General features: G+C 42.4%; 1 protein-coding gene across 1 annotated transcript in view; it reads right to left on the reverse strand.

Moving 5' to 3' along the window:
• Positions 1-4719: 4719 nt before the first annotated feature.
• ROR2 (receptor tyrosine kinase like orphan receptor 2) overlaps positions 4720-18820 on the reverse strand; it is a 158757-nt gene continuing 144656 nt past the window's right edge. The window contains exons 5-9 of the mRNA XM_075526653.1: positions 17112-17239; positions 13383-13697; positions 11378-11623; positions 9464-9666; positions 4720-7776 (exon numbers count right to left, since the gene is read on the reverse strand). Of these exons, the coding sequence (XP_075382768.1) occupies positions 6334-7776; positions 9464-9666; positions 11378-11623; positions 13383-13697; positions 17112-17239 (2335 nt within the window). The 3' untranslated portion in view covers positions 4720-6333. The remainder of the gene's footprint in view (positions 7777-9463; positions 9667-11377; positions 11624-13382; positions 13698-17111; positions 17240-18820) is intronic.

Consider the following 18820-nt stretch of genomic DNA (forward strand, 5'->3'; position numbering starts at 1 on the left):
AGACTATGTGGAGGGTGGTTCCTACAAAAAGTATCTTCTTCAGTAACAAATATAAAATGTGTGGCAATGAAAGCACTTTCTGTAAATCTCCATGATGATTATTTATTACTTGGTGTATGGAAACATTCAATTAAATGAATGTGGTAATTTTAACCTAATTTTTTCCCCCTAATTCCACCACTTTTAGAGTTAACAAAAGAACCTACAAAACAGATGGGTTATTTCCAGTTTTAGACACAGGTCTTAAAAAGGACAGTTAAACCATCAGGTACACTGTAATTGAGATAAAGTAAAGTTCCTCTTTCAGATCAATAGAAATGAGAAGTAGCTACATCGGATTCTGCGTTCCCTCAGTATCGCATTATTTTAAATTCCGACTCTCCTGGAGATTTACAGCCCTGTGAACCCCATACTATTTCCAGCTCCTGCCATAACCTCAGTTATATTACTTCCCCCTGCTTGTGCAATCTTGCAGTATTCAGCTAAGATTTAGAGCAATGTTTTTTCATTTAAAGCAACTGGATGGGGCCTGGGTTGGGGAGAGGGCTGAGACCCTCAGCTCAGGTGTCAGAGGGAGAGCGGGCGCGTAACTCTGACAGTGACAAGCCCCTCTGCAAGTCCTACCTGGGAGCAGTGCCCCACGGGTGCTGCCAGGGGATTCCTCGTGCCAGGCTCGCCCTCCGAGTCTTCTCCTGGCACAGCCCCGAGTACTGTGACCAGCTGGAAGCAGTGCCAGGGAAGGACTTCACTTCGCACTAGGAGGAACTGGGTTTGGATTCGGAGCTGCAAAAGACCTCACACAGCCCTGGAGCATCCGCAGAGAGAGCAAAGGGAAAAACGCCCCCTAATGAACGGCAATTATCTGAATGTGCATCGCCCCTTGCTGTTTCATGTCTGTATGCACGTGTGTGTACGTGTATGTGCATGCACACACACACACATTTCATTTGACCCTGAACACAGAGCTATTGCCTTATATTCCAGGATATTTTTTTTCCAAAAACAGGCATGCACGCACACGTGCACACGCAGGGGTTGCCTTCTACTTGAGGTCACAAAGTAAGCCCAGCCTTCTGCAGCGGGAACGCAGTGTTAGGAGCCCCCACCACGTATCTATCAAGGAGAAGCAGTGGCTACAGAGTACAGACACTACAACTCTTCAACGTCAAACATAGGGCAAGACAGGAACGTTAGGTGCAAAATGTTTTTACAGCATTGTTCTGGAAAGGAAACCCTGCCAGACCAACTCTCCTACATGATATCACAGTAGATACAGTACGTTTTGGTCTAGGGAAAAGTCTGCCTGACCAGGATATCATGGACTTGGTTTATCTTGCCAACTGAGCACATTTAGTATTGCTTGATAGTCCCTAGATTACTCAGACCTCATATTGCTGATTGAAGGAGCCAACAACTTGTCATATCTGCAAGCTGGGAAAAACTGAAAGATTACACAAGTCATTTTTGAAAAAATGAGAACAAAATTCAGTTTTCTAATACAACGGAACTGAACTTCATTCACTGAGCCATGTCATTGTTCATGCTGCATGCTACCACTCTTCTAATCTCCTAATACCCCTTTCCCAGTGTCTGAGAAAATCCCCAAAACTTGATTCCTGCCGTTGCACTCACATTTTGTAGATTTATTTATAGAACAGTAACATACATTGTTCCTTACAATATGAATTTAGGCCCTTTCCTCAAATAGAGGATAGTTTTGCCAGTGGATTTTTTCTTCATATTTTAGGTAACTGAAATGCTGTTTTTCAGACCAGTTTGCGGTAGAGGTTGCCTGCCTAGAAACAGAGAGTTACTGTCTACGCAGGGTCAAACTATGACTTAAAAACAGTAAAGCATGGCTTTATTTGAAGATACAACTGTGCTTGTAGCTGTGTGTTTCATCCTTACATTTGTTTTGGCAAACACCTCGAGGTCTGACATCTTTTGAGAGTGCTCCAACTCAACAAGTGTCCCTGAGCTCTCTCCCCAAAAGCATCAGAACTCTTCCCTTCATGCCCACTCAACCGAAGTCAGATGATTTCTCTGAACACAGAAGCAAGTGACATCTAATGAACTCCTTAGATGAGTTCCAAGATGAGTGAGTGAGAAACAAATTCAAATTCATATCTCTAATAAAAGTTTGAGGTACTGTTACTGTGAAGTAATTTCCCTTTGACTTACTACGCTGTCCGTAGCCGTGGCAGATACAGAAAACAAAGGATTCGTATCTCCACAGGGAGCATGTCCTTCTGGATCAGCCTTCAGGGAAATCATTAGACGAAACTGAGAGTAGTGACATTTAGATGAAGGTGAAAGAATGAAGCTGCCTGTCAAAGCTTGTAATAATAAAGTCTATTTGTACAGTTCGCACTGTGGGTGAATCCTCTGTTCTTACACGGTTGTTTGTATTGCACTGTTTATAGAGTTTTGTCTTCCCTAAAGTCCCAATGGGTAAAACAGATGAAAACAACCTGCAATAACCCAGATCTTGGACAATCTCAGAACAGGATTCAGACTGGTGATCTTGCCAGGCTGCACTAGCATGGTGGAGGAGGTGTGCACATCTACAGTCACTTAGTTTCCCCGCTCAGACTACAAACCATCCCCGATCTTCCCTGCCCCATGATTGCAAGTTCATTCCCCATCTACCCCATATTCTTTTGCAAACACTTGTTTTCAGGCACAGGCAGATGCCCGATTGACCAAGGCATTGCTGGATTCTATAAGACCCTTGGTTCTTTATGCTCTGGGACACATGAACACTAAGAAAGTCCTGTCATCAGTCAAGACTTTGCCATGGCACTTGTGACTCTGCTACACCCAAAGCCCTCCTGCCTCATGTTTCAGCTTCTCCCTCCTTGCCTCTTCCTCACCAGGACTCATGAATACGGGCAGTGCAGACCTTCAGGCTTGCCGAGTCTGGGCTGATCTGCCTCCCTGCCAGGGACCTGCTAAGCACAGGGGTGCTTTGCCCTGCCCTGAGGTGAATTTCAGGAGCACTTTCGTGCCCTGCAGGCATAGGCTACACAAAAACGAAGGGGCTGTTGCCACCAGGGTTCCTTCCACCTCTTTCTCCAGCTGCCCCTTCTTCACAACAGTCTGAGCCAAGAACAGACACCTGCACCATATCAGAGAGCTGAGCTTGAGTGAGGACAGCTAAACCAGTTGGGATGGGTGAGGAGAGGGCATGCACCAGGTCCAGTGTCATATACCACTGGAGATGGGGAAGAGGCTGTCTCTGTCAGCCACAGCCTCCTGCCTCATCAGTGAGCTGCTGTGGACACTACCAATGCTCTATCCACTTTTCCCAAGGGCAGTCCCTGTCTTCTTAGGAAGATCATACTGGCTGAAGCAGAGTAGGGAACTAGCAAGAGGCAAGAGAAAACTTTTGAAACATCCCACAGTCTTCTCAAAAACACCTTGCCCTCACCTGGCCATCCAGACATATATTTGTTGCCCAGAAAAGTTGTTCTGCCACCAGGACAAACTCCAGCTTTGCTATCCCTAGCAGGAAGAACTAACTTTGCATGCCCTAGTGAGCAGCATTGTGCTGGCTTTGCTGGGCCCCAGTCCCAACCCTTCCCTCCCCTATTCCCACCTCACCACCTTGTCCCATCCACTTACCACCACATCCCTTCCCTGCTCTTCCTTGGCCTTGCTTCCAAATCTTGAGGAGGAAAGGCAGATCCTGACTCTGGCTGGGTCTTTGCAGCAGACGTCACGGGGGGAGTAGCCTGGGGAGTTGCAGAGCAACAAGTTACTGCCAATCCATATGACTTAGAGTAGCCAGTAACGTGCTGGTAGTGGTAACCACTTGTGCAGAGGTGCTCACCTGAGCCACAGACAAGGTGTTTGCATGCCATCATGGCTCCGACCGTGGCAGCTCAGGGAAGTGCGTCCACATCAACAGAGGGGAGAAAACCCCTCTGCCATACTGTGTGTATCACCAAGGCTGGCCTAGACAATTGTATACCGCTCCTCTACTGTCACTTTGAGAGCACATCCACATCTTAGTGGGCATGGGAAAGTCAGCATAGGAGTCTGTCCTGACTATAGTGATTTTTTTCTGACTATAGTGATTTCTATGCTTGAACTTATGAGGCTTCAAGAAGGGAATTAAGTGTTTCCCAAACTGCACCCAAAGCACCCAAAGCTGTAATGCTCTTTGTCAGAAATGGGCTGAACTTCAGACAGTGCTGTACAGAAGCTTCCATTGACTGCCACTCATTCATTCGCTCACTGACAGATCTGTGGTGTAACTGGAACACTTACTCTTCATTTTTCAGGCAGTAAGTTAGCAAAGGAAGCCAATGTAGTTGATTAATGAAGTTCATTAATATGAGAACATGAAACCTAGAAGAAACAAAGAACTTAAAGTAAATAAACTTCACATTTTTTTATTTATTTATCCTTTATTTAGTAATAGCACCCAAAGCTGCATTATATTAACACAAGTAATAAAGCTTTCGTATTTTATTCCTACCAGTGCATTTCCAAATCCAGGTGAAATGCTGGAAATAAGTAATGCTGCCATACCATGAACACAGGGTGTAGATCACAATGATACATGACTTATAAGTGAATCCCACTGTAATAAAATAAAAAGTTGTAGTTTAGGTATGAAACCTGTAATCTAAGGAACTGTGGCCATTTCTATTTCCACAAAGTACCATAACAAAACAGCGGCTGTAGGAACTATAAAGATAACATACTTAATCATACTTTTTGCATCACTTTATTGAATACTCCATGTTGGATGTACAACTTATAGCGATAGTGTGTGTTGCCTACAATGCTACAATGAGAATGTGTATTGCTTGTATTACAGAAAGGGTCATGAAATGTATGGACCTGTCTGCATGTTTAACAAAATGAAACAGCAATACAATAAAACTGCACCACATGTGAATATTGTAAATGGTTAAGTTACAAAGTCATTCATTCAAAAAATCCAAATATTTCAATGAAAAAAAGTATATAAAATGTAGTAAAACATAAATTACATTTAAAGGTCTGTACATGATTCATCCTGCAAATAGAAGCACAAAACCAGCACTTTGTACAGTATTGCTTATTTTGGTCTTCTAAAGTTCAAAGATTCATTTTCATTAAAGAGGCAGGAAAAAACATGGTTTCACATGCAATCCAGCAGTAATTGTGGTAAATCAAGTAAATCTATAACCCCGCACAAAACCCAACACTTTTACAATGCAGGAACATACATGTGGAGCCCTTTTCTATACTTGATAACCAATATGCAATTAAAGTTGGATTGTTAAGTTAGTGCACACCTACAATATCCCCTACAATATCCCCATTTTTGGTTAACAGTGTATTAAGGCTGCTTGCTGCTGAAAATACACAGCAGAGAAGGAATACTTTCATCCACAAATGCAGTCAGACGATCTCATTGGGAAGCTTCTGTCACAGTCATTCATTGGGAATGATGAAAGAAAGCCATCCTCTCTCCTCTCATGTTATTCCACAGGATGTTGTGGATGCTATAAGTTTATGTGGGTTCAAAATCATTTGGATAAATTCAAAGTAGAAAATTCCATCGAGGACTATTAAACAGAAAAAAAATCCACTTCTGGCTTGGGAAGTCCCTAAGCCACAAATTGCTGGAGCCTGGGGAAATACCCTGGGGAAATTCTACAAGGGAAATTGCCCTTGCAGTTTCCCTGGGCAGACATTATCGATGGCCTTTCGAGACATGCTACTGGGCTGGACAGACGCACGGTCTGACTCAGCACAGCCAACCTTATGTTCAGTTTCCCTACTTTTCTGGTTGTCGTAGTACAAACACGGATCAGTATTCTCAACTTGTTATTTTTTCAGACTCAAAAAGCAAACAACAATCTCATGTCCATTATATCAAAGAGATAAATACTATAAACTAAGCTGTCCGTCACATCCAGGGCACTTCTTTATGCTCAGAGCAATTCTGCAACCATAGTTGGATTCCTTTTTGTGTTATTGGTTTAAGCATAATTCACTAACATTACACTCACATATCACGATATACATGATGTGTAATGCTACTCCGCAATATGTTGCACAGCAACAGTACATAACTGAAAAGCAGCTTCCCTCAAGAACTGTAGGACAGTAAAAAAGATTAAACCCAGCAATTCTATACCATCATAGTTGCAAAATCTGGTGATGGCAACGGTCAGTAAACCTGGTATATCATTACTGCTGCACTTTACATGGGTGTAGGTTTTTTAGTTTTGTTTCTTTTAGCCAGATCAAAATCACTGCTATTAAGCCTAAGGATCTACAGCCTCCATGTGTGGAAGTGATGTGAACTTCTTAGTAATGAGGCCAAATTCCTTAGGCTTCTGATTGAATTTCTGTTTCGTCCATCTGAAGTGTGTCATTATCGCCCAGCAATTCTGTTTCAGGCACAGAGCCCTCCTCTTCCTCCTCCTCCTGGACAGGATTCTGGGCGATGTCTTCCGTTCCATTGTGCGTGTCATCCGTGCCCTCTGAGAGCAGAGCAGCCCTGTCGGCCACCGACGCATTGGAAGGTGCCGTTGTTACGTAGCCTGTGCTGGTGGATCCACTCCCACTGTGGTGGGAGCCTGGTTTGGGAATGATCTGGGGAGGCATTTGCTGAGGAGCCATTTGCATTGGAATTTGGACGGGGTAAAAATTTGGCAAGTAAGCGCCATAGGCAGGCATTGGCTGGTAACCGTTGACTGGAATGTAGAGCTGAGGAGGTGGGACCATCGGTCTCATCTGCCCTTTCATTTGTATGAACTGTGGTTGAGGGAAAGCTGGAGTTTTCTGCTTTGGTCCAATGTACCTAGCATTGCTGACGTTGCTAACAGGGCTTGTGCTGAGAGAACTTGTTTGCGTGGTGTTGCTTGCCCCAGAGGTTTGCGCTGAGCTGTTGTAATTAGAAAGGTTTCCCCATGTTCTTAGTCTGTTGTGTATATCTTTAAATCTTGGTCTTCTGTTGGGAAATTCATTCCAACACTCCAACATCAAAGTGTATATCCATGTGGGGCAGTCGTCAGGACATGGCAAAACCTGTCGGTTCCTGATCATCTCGATGACATCCTGGTTAGAATAACCACAGTAAGGCTGCAAGCCATAGCTGAAAACTTCCCACAACACAACTCCGTATGACCATATATCCGAATCAATAGAAAACTTGCCATACATAATAGCCTCAGGGGACATCCACCGGATAGGAAGAAGGGAGTTTCCCATCAGTTTGTAGTAATCAGCAGCGTAAACTTCCCTGAAAAGGCCTAAATCAGATATTTTCACATTCAGTTTATCAAACACCAGTATATTTCTAGTGGCCAAGTCCTTGTGGACAACATGGTGGCTTGAAAGATACTCCATCCCTGCAGCTATCTGAGTCACAATGTGGAAAAAGTCTGCTGGTTCCAGAGTGGATTTTACTGTCTTGTCATCGTCAGTGCTGCCAACATCCGAATGGGGAGATCTCATCACCAAGAACTCATGGAGGTCACTGTGGGAACAATAACTAAAAATCATGCTTATGGGTTGTTCCTTCGTCACTATTCCCAGCAAACAAACAATGTTTGGGTGCTGTAATCGTGATCTCATCATTGCCTCGTGTTTGAATTCTTCCCTAAGAGCCAGTTCTGCTTTGTCTTTAAGTGTCTTGATAGCAACAGCTTGTGTCTGTTCACCTGGTGCTGTACCAAAAAGATGCCCCTTGTAGACTTTTCCAAATCTTTCCTCTCCTAGTTCCTCCATAAATCGCACAGTGGACAGATTGATTTCTTTAAGTTTAGCCTGAAACAAAGTAAAGACAGTAAGTCAGTAAAGAATCACAATATTTTCTAAACAACAGAATCTCTTATTAAAGAAAAGTTCCCAGTGGTTAGATGCTCCAAATGGAAGACAAATTAGGCCAAAATGACTTTTCAGCTTTTTGTATATTCACAACAGTATATTGATTTTACAGTTAACCTTGAAATGAGTTATACTATTATCAGAAGTGTAAATTGAATTATGCTGCAAGATGATGAATATAATTATTTTTACAAAGGAGCAACCATACTTCCTGCAAGCTAAATGAATAACTGGTTCAGAGTATATCTGGCAAACGATGCTGTCTATTAACTGCAGCTGCACTTGCACTACAGATCTGCCCAGAGGTACCCACTGGAGATCTGTCAGAAAACCTGTGGGCACTGGCTGAGGAGGTCGCAACCTCAGGGTGAACTGAAACATTCGTTCCAGCAGAAGGAGGAACAAAACATCTCTCTTTCGGTTCTGCAGTAGCAGATATGCCCTTTCTCCTCCATTGCACTACAGGATCTGCCCCTGCCTGTGGGAAGCAGTACACAGTAGACCCGCTGAGAAAGCTTGCGCTAGCTCTGATGAAGCGGGGTCTGGAAGAGGAGCAGAAGGAAGAAGGAATTTCTCTCTGGTACAGGAAGGTGGCAAAGCCAAGACAGAAATTCCCAAAGCTTCCCTCCTGCAGCTGGCAGGGAAAGCAAGGCAGTTTGTGACAGTGATCTAATGGGTCCATCTTGACCAGCATGGGCTGGAGGAGTCCCCAACCAAGCCAGATGCAGCTGGCACAGCTTCACACACAGGGCACCACAGCAGGAGGGACCAGGGCAGGCTGGAAAGAGGCTTTAACAGGTGATGTGGGAACAAGCTCTGATTTTAGTGGCCAACAGAATGTGGACTGAACCAGACAGTTTCCAGCACAGCCCAGACTCAGTCATTAGACCTACCCCTTATCACACAAAATCAATGCAATTTGTTACAATTGGTAATATCCCACAAATATTCTAGTTTCCTGAACAGATACTGCCAATTGTTCCAAATTGAGCATTGTTTTTTAGAGCTTGCATCTTGTACATGCTGTGATTAAAAATTCAACATTAGCTCTGAACAGGATTTTAGCACAGAGATCAGTTAGTTGACACAGAAAATCGTATGCAGGAGCTGAGAGCTGTAGAGAGAAGTTCAAAGCCATTTTTGTTTCACTGTCCTTTGTGATACACAGCCTTAGAAACATGTTGCACCCCAGCTCAGCTCCCTGCTCAGTGGTGGTTCAGAATACCAGTAGGCTGAGCTGACGGATTAGACAAGAAACCCCACCATGCATTCTACTTCACACAAGCAAACTGACCGTATCTTTACCAGGAGCAAAAATGAGCTGCAGGCTGAAGACTGGATGAGAAATAACAACATTTCCAGTCACTGAGACAACAGGCAGAATGGGGATTGACAGGTAAGGGCAAGTGTCATAAAATACTTTGTCCTGAAAGCAGTTGCCCGAGGCCAGGATTTCCAGATACAGCTAGTGAGTACAAGACCTGGTTTTCACTGAAGTAGACGGCCAGCACAGTATGAAAATTAGGTACCCTTACAACACAGCTCAATTAGAACACCAACAACCTGAGACACTGAAAATCACACCACTTTGGAAATATGTGGCCTAAGCAAATTCTGAAAAAAATACCTGTTTGTGTTGATTAATGAGTGGCATTTCCATGTCCTGGCTAGGAGATGCCATCAGCTGGCGGCGCTGTGGTGTAGCAGCAGATGCCTTCTGCTTGTTTCTGCACATACAGACCAGGAAGAAAAGGCAGGCGATAACCAGAGGGATGGCTATGCTGGGAACCAAGATGTAGAGGATTCCCATTTTACTGTTGTCACGTGGACCTGTCAGGCACAAAAATGTTCATTGTTTACAATAAATATTTTTAATGCATTCAATAGTAAAGCAAAAAAAAAAAACCAAACCCCACCTCCCTCCAAAAAAAACCAAAAAACCCCCTACAGTATGATTATTAATACTGTATTTTAAACAAAAAGTAAACTCCTACAGCTTGAAAACAGAAGTCACATTACCCTCTCCCCCTTCTCCATAATTTTCCATTAAATATTTCAAGGAAGTTTGAATGGACATAGCAATTAGCAGTATGAAGATGAACTAGGAGCCCCACATTTAGTGTGTTGATTGTAACAGTATGTGGTTTATTTCACTTTATTTTTGAGGCTTCTCGTTGTGGAAACTACAGAACATAGACCAGAGTATCGTTGCATTATCTTGCTCAGGGGATAAAAACCAAGTGAGTAGTCTTCACCACAGTATACAAAACAGTGAACTTAATGTGATAAAACGCAGCACAACATTTCAGTCTGGCCTTCTCACCCAACTTCAGCCATTTCATCAGCACTTTGCCCACTTTTTACCTCCACTGGTACTACTTCTGCCCAGAATAAAATAAATCTCACTTCTCACTGGAAGAGATATTATTTGTTCTGTACTTAATAGAATTAAAGTGCTTCTACATTACAGCAAGACAGACATGAAAAAGCCATCAATACGCTTAATAAGACTGTTCTGGAACCTTCCTAAAAACGCTTTTTTCTTGATACTTAGAGACTCTAGGAAAGCATAGTGATGTCCAAAATGTTCATTGGAACTGCCTGGGATGTTTTCTGCAATCCGTGGTTTTGCTATTCATGGCTACTGCTTTCACCACAACCACATCCCAGTGTTATCTTTATACCATGTTACATGCAATGTAGAAATTTATTACAAATGTCAAATCATATTACTGTAAAAAAGTGAAATAACTAAGAAACTTCGTATCAATTTTGAGTGCTCTTAAATATCCATGCAATCTGTAACAAAACCACTTTTATGGCTTCCATGGTACATCTGTTGCTGCAGGAAACATGCTTTTCTTCCTAATGGAGCTCAATATTAAGTTGCTTTGTCATGTCCGAAGACTTTTACCACTGTAACAGCTCTACAGTGAACGCTGTACCAATACAGGGAAGGGAACTGATGTGACAGTATTAAGCTGTGAGACCTGTGCTTTTTATTTTTGCTATCACTTGTGCAGTACAGAGCCACTACCAGATAGTGTAGGACTTTTCTGATAAGATCATCTGTTTTATGACATCTCTGCTTCTGCACTTCACATGGTTTCCTTCCAGCCAAGCATGGTGCTCTATCTCCCTCTACAGGATTTCAAAATCCTTGCTGCCTGCAAGATGCCATACAGAGCGAAAGCAATATACCATTGAGTAGTGTGAGCAAACAAAACACGTACAAGTGATAAGTACGTTGAGTCTGGCATTTGACAAGTTAAAATACAAACTGCAGCAGTATCATTAATTATTATTTCAGCTTAAGCACCCAACACATAATAAAAAAGTGTCACAATATCTCAGTTACAAGCTCTGATCTCCAGAAAATACTAAATGCCTACAACACAAAACAAGGGTGCCGCATTACAGCAAGTGAAACATTTGAAAGCATAACTCTCTTTAAGTGAACTGTACTTGTAAAAATAGGGGACATTCAAAATCACACAGGATTCAGGACAGTAGTAGGGGAAAAAAGAAAGAGAATACATACTACAAGAAGGTATGTCACACAGTTCCATGCGTACGTTTTTATTCTTTGTAAAACACCAGGGCCCATCCATCTGACCTCCAGGATTTCGGCAATATGCATGTCCTCCACCTAGCTCTGGAAACTGTGTGCTTGTCAGATCATGGCTGTGGGGACTCTGGGAGTCCCAGAGTTGGCAAGTGTGGCCAGACTTGGTAACACTGACCGTCCCTCTGTAGTCTGCTCCAGAACCATTGTAGCACTGATGATCTGCAACACAGGGTTTGACAAAACATTGCAAATAACAAAACAATCAAGGGCCAGCAAGACCAAAAGGGTGCATAGACCATGTATGCAAAAAGTACTTGAATTTAGGTACTTCAGCATTTAAATGAAAGCTGTGGGTTTTGAAATTTCAGTTCTGCGAGTATCTGTACTCTTACACCCAGCTATTTCTGGATTCTGCCCTGGAGTGTGTCAGCCCTATGGCTATACACAGCACTATTTGGTAACTGTGAATGCAAGCTGATACTAAGGAGCATGTATGGACATTTAGATACAGGACAAGGTAAGTTAAACTAAATTAGAGATACGAGTTTCACCTCAGGAAAGGTCTTCAGATGCCAACAGTGTAAACTTCCCACAACTTTTATTTCTCATAATCTTCTTGTCTTCCTCACACTGCTCACTTCCTAGAGAAATTCGTGCTGCATTTTCTAACACCTCTTGCCAATTTTTTCTTCTTTTCTTCTTTAGAAAGAAGGGATTCAGGCTTTTCTCCTCTTTAGATACATCACTTTCATATCTGCTGAATTCCTATCTTTATTCTCTCTCTGTTTTGCTGCTATCCTCTCTTCATACATTTTGAGTGCTTGTCTCCCATATGTATCACTTGAACTGAATAATGCATTTTTCTGTGTGTTTGCAACATTACCATCTCCATTTTTCCCAGACCCCCTCCCCAGCCCTCAGGAATCCAGCTCTCTCAAAGCCCTTCTTCCAAACCCCCAGGGTACTCACACTGTAGTTGTTCCACCGGAGGAGCACCTCTGGCTCTGAGGATCACCAATTACTTTTGCCAGACTTTTTGTTGTTTTTATTCTCATTCCTTTTGCCTGATACCTCTTCCCTGGCTGATTTGTCTCTGTCATCATTTTCTCAGTTATTTCTGCTGCTTAGCTACGCTACGTTATTGCCTTACTAGCACACAGCTAGTCTTCCATGCCCACCATTATGTCATGACCCCTGCTCCTAACTGTGCATTCAGACAATGGATATTCAGAATAATCTTATCACACTTTGAACTTTAAACATCTTCAGTCTCTTGGAGCTTCCTTGTTGAACATTGTAGGGAGTGGTGATTAACTGCTAGGAAATGGAGTAGGCAGAAAAATTGTCAGAACATAATTACTGACAACGGAACAGCCCTTCTACTCCTGGATGCAAATATAAATTCTCAGAAGCAAGATCAATGTTTTCACCCGTCCTGTGTGGGTGAAGAAAGAAAATTACACTCCATGCTCAATTTACAGAATTAATATTCTTGTGGATATCCATATAGGAAGAATGAACATTAAATGTTTAATTTTTTTACAGATTTTTCCAGTGAAGATTCCACCACCTATTTGAGGTTTGTTGATAGGTAAACAGAACTCACAAATGGCTATATGGGGGGACTCATCCAGAAAGGCAAGGACTGAGCCAGAGATGGGGCAGGCATGTGGGAAGGGAAGCCTGCAACGCACTGCTGCCCCTCGCAAATCTGAGTCAAATCGGTTGTGTGAACACAGAGTTTTATAGCCCAGGGTGGTTGATATAACCCTTTTCAGCATCCTTTAAACTTCCTCACCATCCTAACTATACCTTACAACAGTGCAAGACTATGGTGAGTATTAACAGGATAAACCGTACTAGCGTCCAGTATAAGAGTACTTCACAAAAAAATGACTGATAAAATATTGTCTCTCAGACCCAACCTGAAGAGGCAACAAACCCTACTTTTTCCCAGTGATGAAACACCCAGACTTACATCGGCTGAGTCTCTCCACAGGGATCCCAATCCTTATGCAGTTGGCAGCTTCCAAGGTGTCAGGTCGTGGGAGATCCTCACACTTAGGCAACTGTAGCTGCATCAAGATGAGGGGGTTTGACCTAGCGATGTTGTACTCCTGCCTACAGAGATCATTCTCCAGAACTTCACATTCATCCCGGCACAGCTCCCGTGGCTTAGGGGTCCGAGAGCGCTCGTCACACAGGGGAAACACAAAGTGGCAGAAGGATGGTATAGCGAACTGTGAGCACTGGTCGGACAAATGCGTGGAAGTGCCAATCATGGTAAATGCAGCTGGAAAGGAACAAAAATACTGCTTAAGTAATAATTAATTAAAAAAAGAAACAATATAAATTGCATGTCATTTGCCTTTTGCAACTTTCATCTTTTCTTGAGGGTCTGAAAGCCTACTGAGCAGCGGGGAAATCAGGTCATTTCTGCTGTAAAGGAGAGTTGACAAATGCAGAAAGTGAACCCAGCATCCCAGTGTCCCTCTGACATCTGCACAGAGCTTGTAGGACCTCAGTTCTTAGGAAGTTACCCAAGTGACTAGCATTGAGCAAACTGATGGTGCTTGACTAATTTTAACTTGAAAGGATAAAGACAGAAGGCAAGATACACCTGCCCGGATGCTGACACATGGATTTCCAAAGTTCCTGATTAGGTAAAATCTGAATGAGGATCACCTAGCTTCTTCCTCCTGTAGACATTTTGATCAATAAACAAGACAAGTGTTTTTCAAGTCTGCACAGGCAAAAGGAAGTCTCCCATTGGTATTTGGGGAGATATTGATATTAATAGATATGAGAAGCCTAACAGGCAGCAGTTGCAGGAAAATTAATGTAATCAGTCTTAGCATACTGATCACATTAAGATGAATGTCATAATGAATTAGGAACTTAATCCTCCCCTTCAGCTCTCAGGAGCTACACACTAACATTTATCTGAGAGTTTTCTTGCACATTGCAAAGAAAAGACAAACGTCCATGTGCATCATGTATGTGAGGACAAATCAAGCCTTAAATGTAGGAACTTTCATTTCCACACTGGAAAGCATCATTTGTGAGTAAGACTTGCTAGACTGCATGTTCCACCAACGCACACTGCAAAAAGAGAGGAAATGAGCAGTTCCAGTCATTCAGCAGTCTATTTACAACCTACAAATCAATTCTTTCCCTCTTGTCCAGCTCTCTCGTTTCAACCATCTACTTCCTGCTGCCACCTGCTGTCACAGTCTCCTGTCTCTTCCTAAACACCACACATGTAGCAAGCAGTCCCCACTCCAGCCTTTGGTACTGTTTACAACTTTGCTTATTTTAATACAGGAATATAACCGTTTATCAGTCACGTAGGGAACACTGCATGCAAGCACAATATCGGGCCTCAAATGACAGCTGTGACATGTGCTTGTCCCAATGACTGACAGGGAAAAAATAAACCTGGAGGAGTGAAGCAGTCACTGTTGGCTATTTGAAACACCACGCTAATTTTTGTGAAAGCATTACAGAATTTAGATCGGCATGAGCGAAGAGTGCACAATTCGCAATCATGTCCTTATTTTGACAGGAGGTGCAAAAGCCAGCAGGACTGTGTGGTGGTATCAAGGGGTTTATTTTTTTTTTTTATTAAACAGATATTAAACAGCACAGTAAAGCCATTGCTAGCCACACATATCCACAGGTCAGGGATCAGGCCCATGCACTCTTTATTGGTGGCCTTCCAATCTCTCAAGTCATGTCTCAAGTTTTTTTGCCAGAAACGTCCTGTTTTTAACAGAAGGCTGCAATTCTCACCTAACCACATGGCCAGCACTGAACAGCTCCAGGAGCCGTAGAGACAAAGGGAATGTATTTCACACATCAGCACAGCAGGGAAATGAAAATCCAGAACGAAAATTCCCCATAGACGCTGCCCGTAACCTTGTTAAGTGCTCTCGGTGTCGGGCGGTAGGTGTCACCGTTTCCCACGCACAGCCGGCCCTGAACGCCCTACAGCTCTCCGCACAAAGACCTTCCACCAAAAACTGTGCTTAGGAAGTATGGACAGAAGTGTAAGCCAAATCTCAGCAGCAGTTATACAGCAGATTTTTTTTTTTTTAATCTGACGAGTTACCGCAATTTCAAAAATACCCTGTCATTTGGACAGAGAACACCCAGTCTTGCAATACTTGTTTTACATACAAGAAGACTCTAAGAACCAAGTATGCTGTGAATTCCTCAGGGTTATTTTGCGTAAGGCATTTGGTACGTCCTTCAGATGTATATAGTTTGAAAATGCTATTTTATAATGGATTATCATTACCACCTAGCTAGGCACCGGGCAGCTCTACATGGTAGTTCACAGAGTTTTTCTAAAAAAGAATGGTTCCATCAGTACTTCTCTTCAACTCCAGGACAGACGGTCCCAGCCCCCAGCCTCCAGAATCTAACCGATAATCAGTGGTAGTAGGGATCCAGCAGCCAGGTCATGTACGTCCATGTTGTATATTCCAGAAACGAGTATAACCTGATCAATAAACATTTTCTGGGCGATATCAGTTTTTTGTTTGGGGTTTTTTTTAAAGGACATTATGAACCTAATTCACAGAGTTACAAATTTAACCATTTCAGATAGCTGAACATTTCCATATTGCTGAAAAACATCCAGACAGGATAGAGATTATGTCATAGAAAAAAATGGTAACAATAGTATGTACTAATTAATGACCTAATGGTGAAAGAGGCTGGAATTACAACAGAGTACAGGAGAAAGGAGGGAGGGGAATGAGTTATAACAGCACAAGGAAAGGTCAGCACCTGGATTTTGCCAGTCCCAGAATCTAATCACCATCTCAAGAACAGAAAAAAGCCTGACCTGGATTGCTGGCTTGACAATGAGCTGTTAAGGTAATATCTTCAAGGAGACAGAGCTGACAGGTGAAGTCAAACTCTTTTTGGCAACTAGTTATGTTAAAATTGCAGATTCAATTAATTAGCCATATCTGGGCAGATGCAAATAAGCTCCTGCTGGACTGAGTTAGTTTGCCGTATATTATGATAAACAGTTTGCTCTATCCCACGGATTCATTTGCTTGTTCTACTTGCGTATCTCAAAGTCACAGCTGCTAATTTCAGCTAACTGAGGTCCAGTGAAGAAAACCCATGTTGATGTACAGCCCATTGAAAGTCATTAAGGTTTTGGATGCATGTTTGCAACTGTACCAAAATGATGATCAGAGAAAGAATCAGCAGGGGCAGAGCACAGGAAGGTCGACTCTTGTTTTATATAAATCAATGTGAAATGCAGACTCTGTGGGATTATGCAATAGGGGAGGAAACCCAAGAGAAAAGCCACCATACATTTTTCAAGAAAATAAAAAAACAGTAATGTTTTATTACATCACAAATTGATTTTTTAAAAAATCTTCTATTTGAATCCATCATGCAAAAAGCTCCAGTATAAACTACAAGCTGTTAAAAAGTCAATACTCTGGCATTTTACTTAAGGACAGGGAAAAAGCTTCTACACATGACAGCAGATATTCATCTTCCTTGTTCCAAATTTTGCTTACTGCACAAGTGGGAAACTGGCTCACCTCCTCTAAACCTTAACATAAGGATGTCTTAGTCATTGACCGATAAAACTGAAAAGGATGATAGCACTATTTATACCTGAACTGGATACTTTCACGAATGTTTTTTGCCCTGCTACGGAGATGTATGAACTTACCAGTAATTCGGTTTTCAATTTCCCCTTGCATCTGGAGGGAGTCCACATAAATGGTCCTGTTTCCAATGATTCGTGCACATGCAATTCCCCTGTATGGCTGACAGAACCCATCTTCATGGTAATCTTCTCTGCAAAAGACAGATTAGGAGTTTATAAGCAGAGGTCTAGCTGTCCCCAGTGAATTTTTACAGAACATGTTCTTATAAAAGGAGAAAACCCCAAAAGACTGTAAATCTGAAATTCTTCCATTCCCCAGGTGCAGCTTTCTCCTCTAATTCTTTCTACACTACCTTAGAAATATTAATGAGGCACCCTGTAAATAGCTCATTAGAGAAAGAAATAAACCAAAATGCAAGATTAATTTAAAAATCATACACTAATAGTAATGGGATTTGACAGATGAATCTATTAAAAAGTTGTTAGACTGAGACAGCAACATAGATCTTGTTACATGTCCCCGTGCATTTTTGGCAAACCCCGTACAATTAGGCAAACAGTTGGTTCTCTTCTCCCACCTCTCTCTCCCTTTCTTCATTTTCTGTAGTGAGCAGCAGAAGAGACCTTGCCAAGCTTTAATTAAAACATGGAATAATTTTGAACTCTGAATTAGGTAAACAGAATAAAAGGCAATCAAGGTTTTAACCTATTTTCCTCTTCTCTCTAGTCAGAGTCAATGCCAAATTCCTCTTCCACCGTGTATTTTAATACATTTTTCAATTCAATGAGGTTTGGGGCCAAATTTTACTCCCTTACATCAACATAAATGTTTTGGCATAAAAGCACTAGTCGAAAGGCTCTGTGGTTCAACACAACATCCCCAAAGCACCAGTAAATAATACAGAGCTGATCTGTAGATCATAACTGAGCACTGAAAAGGGGCTTCAGAGTGAGAGCGCTCTCAGAGTTAATATCCAGTACGCTGTGTGTTTCCTCTGGCAGGGCACAGCCTCTGTGCTAGGATTCACTAGCCTGACGGATTCACATCGTGTCATTCACTGCATGATGGACCAAAAAAGGCATAAAACATAATCTAGAAAACCATGACTCAAGACTAATCCTAGGACACCCAAAAGCTTAATCTGCTTTTGTAACTAAACAGTCAGCTCAAAAGTCTGAGGTACCTCTCCCATACCAGCTATTTTTGAAGTATTATTTCAATACTCATCTGCACTTTGTACTTTATTATCTTTGGGTATCAATACCTGTTTTGGTCACCCATGCTTCCACTTTTACAAATACCTTCACCCTTCCTTAGCATCCCGCATGAGCAGGACAAAACTGTCAGTGAATACATGTAAAACCACATTAACTCCAGCTGGGCCAAATCAGCATGAAAAGCTGCTGCCTGACAACAGCTAGCCATGATGAGCACATCACCCAACACCTACCCAGTGACGAGTGCAGGTCATTATTTCCAATATCTTATTCTGTCTTAGGAACCTCTTTTCATTTTCCCTCTGCTGTGTCTCCCTGATAAAGCTCACCTCCTCAGGGAAATGTTACCACTATTTCTTAAAGTATAAACTCTTTGGCAGTGGAAGGTTGGGCAGGACTGTCCATACAGCGTAGCCAAAAGCTGGAACCATCGATCACCGCTCGAGCAGCATCTCTCCCTTTCCTCCCAGAAAGGCAATGACTTAACAGGACCTGATCCGTCACACAGCTGCTAGATAAACCATGGTGATATGAAATGTCTCATGCAGTTGTTG

The sequence above is a fragment of the Mycteria americana genome, chromosome Z, assembly GCF_035582795.1.
Source record: "Mycteria americana isolate JAX WOST 10 ecotype Jacksonville Zoo and Gardens chromosome Z, USCA_MyAme_1.0, whole genome shotgun sequence".
In the NCBI taxonomy this organism is placed as follows: Eukaryota; Metazoa; Chordata; class Aves; order Ciconiiformes; family Ciconiidae; genus Mycteria; species Mycteria americana.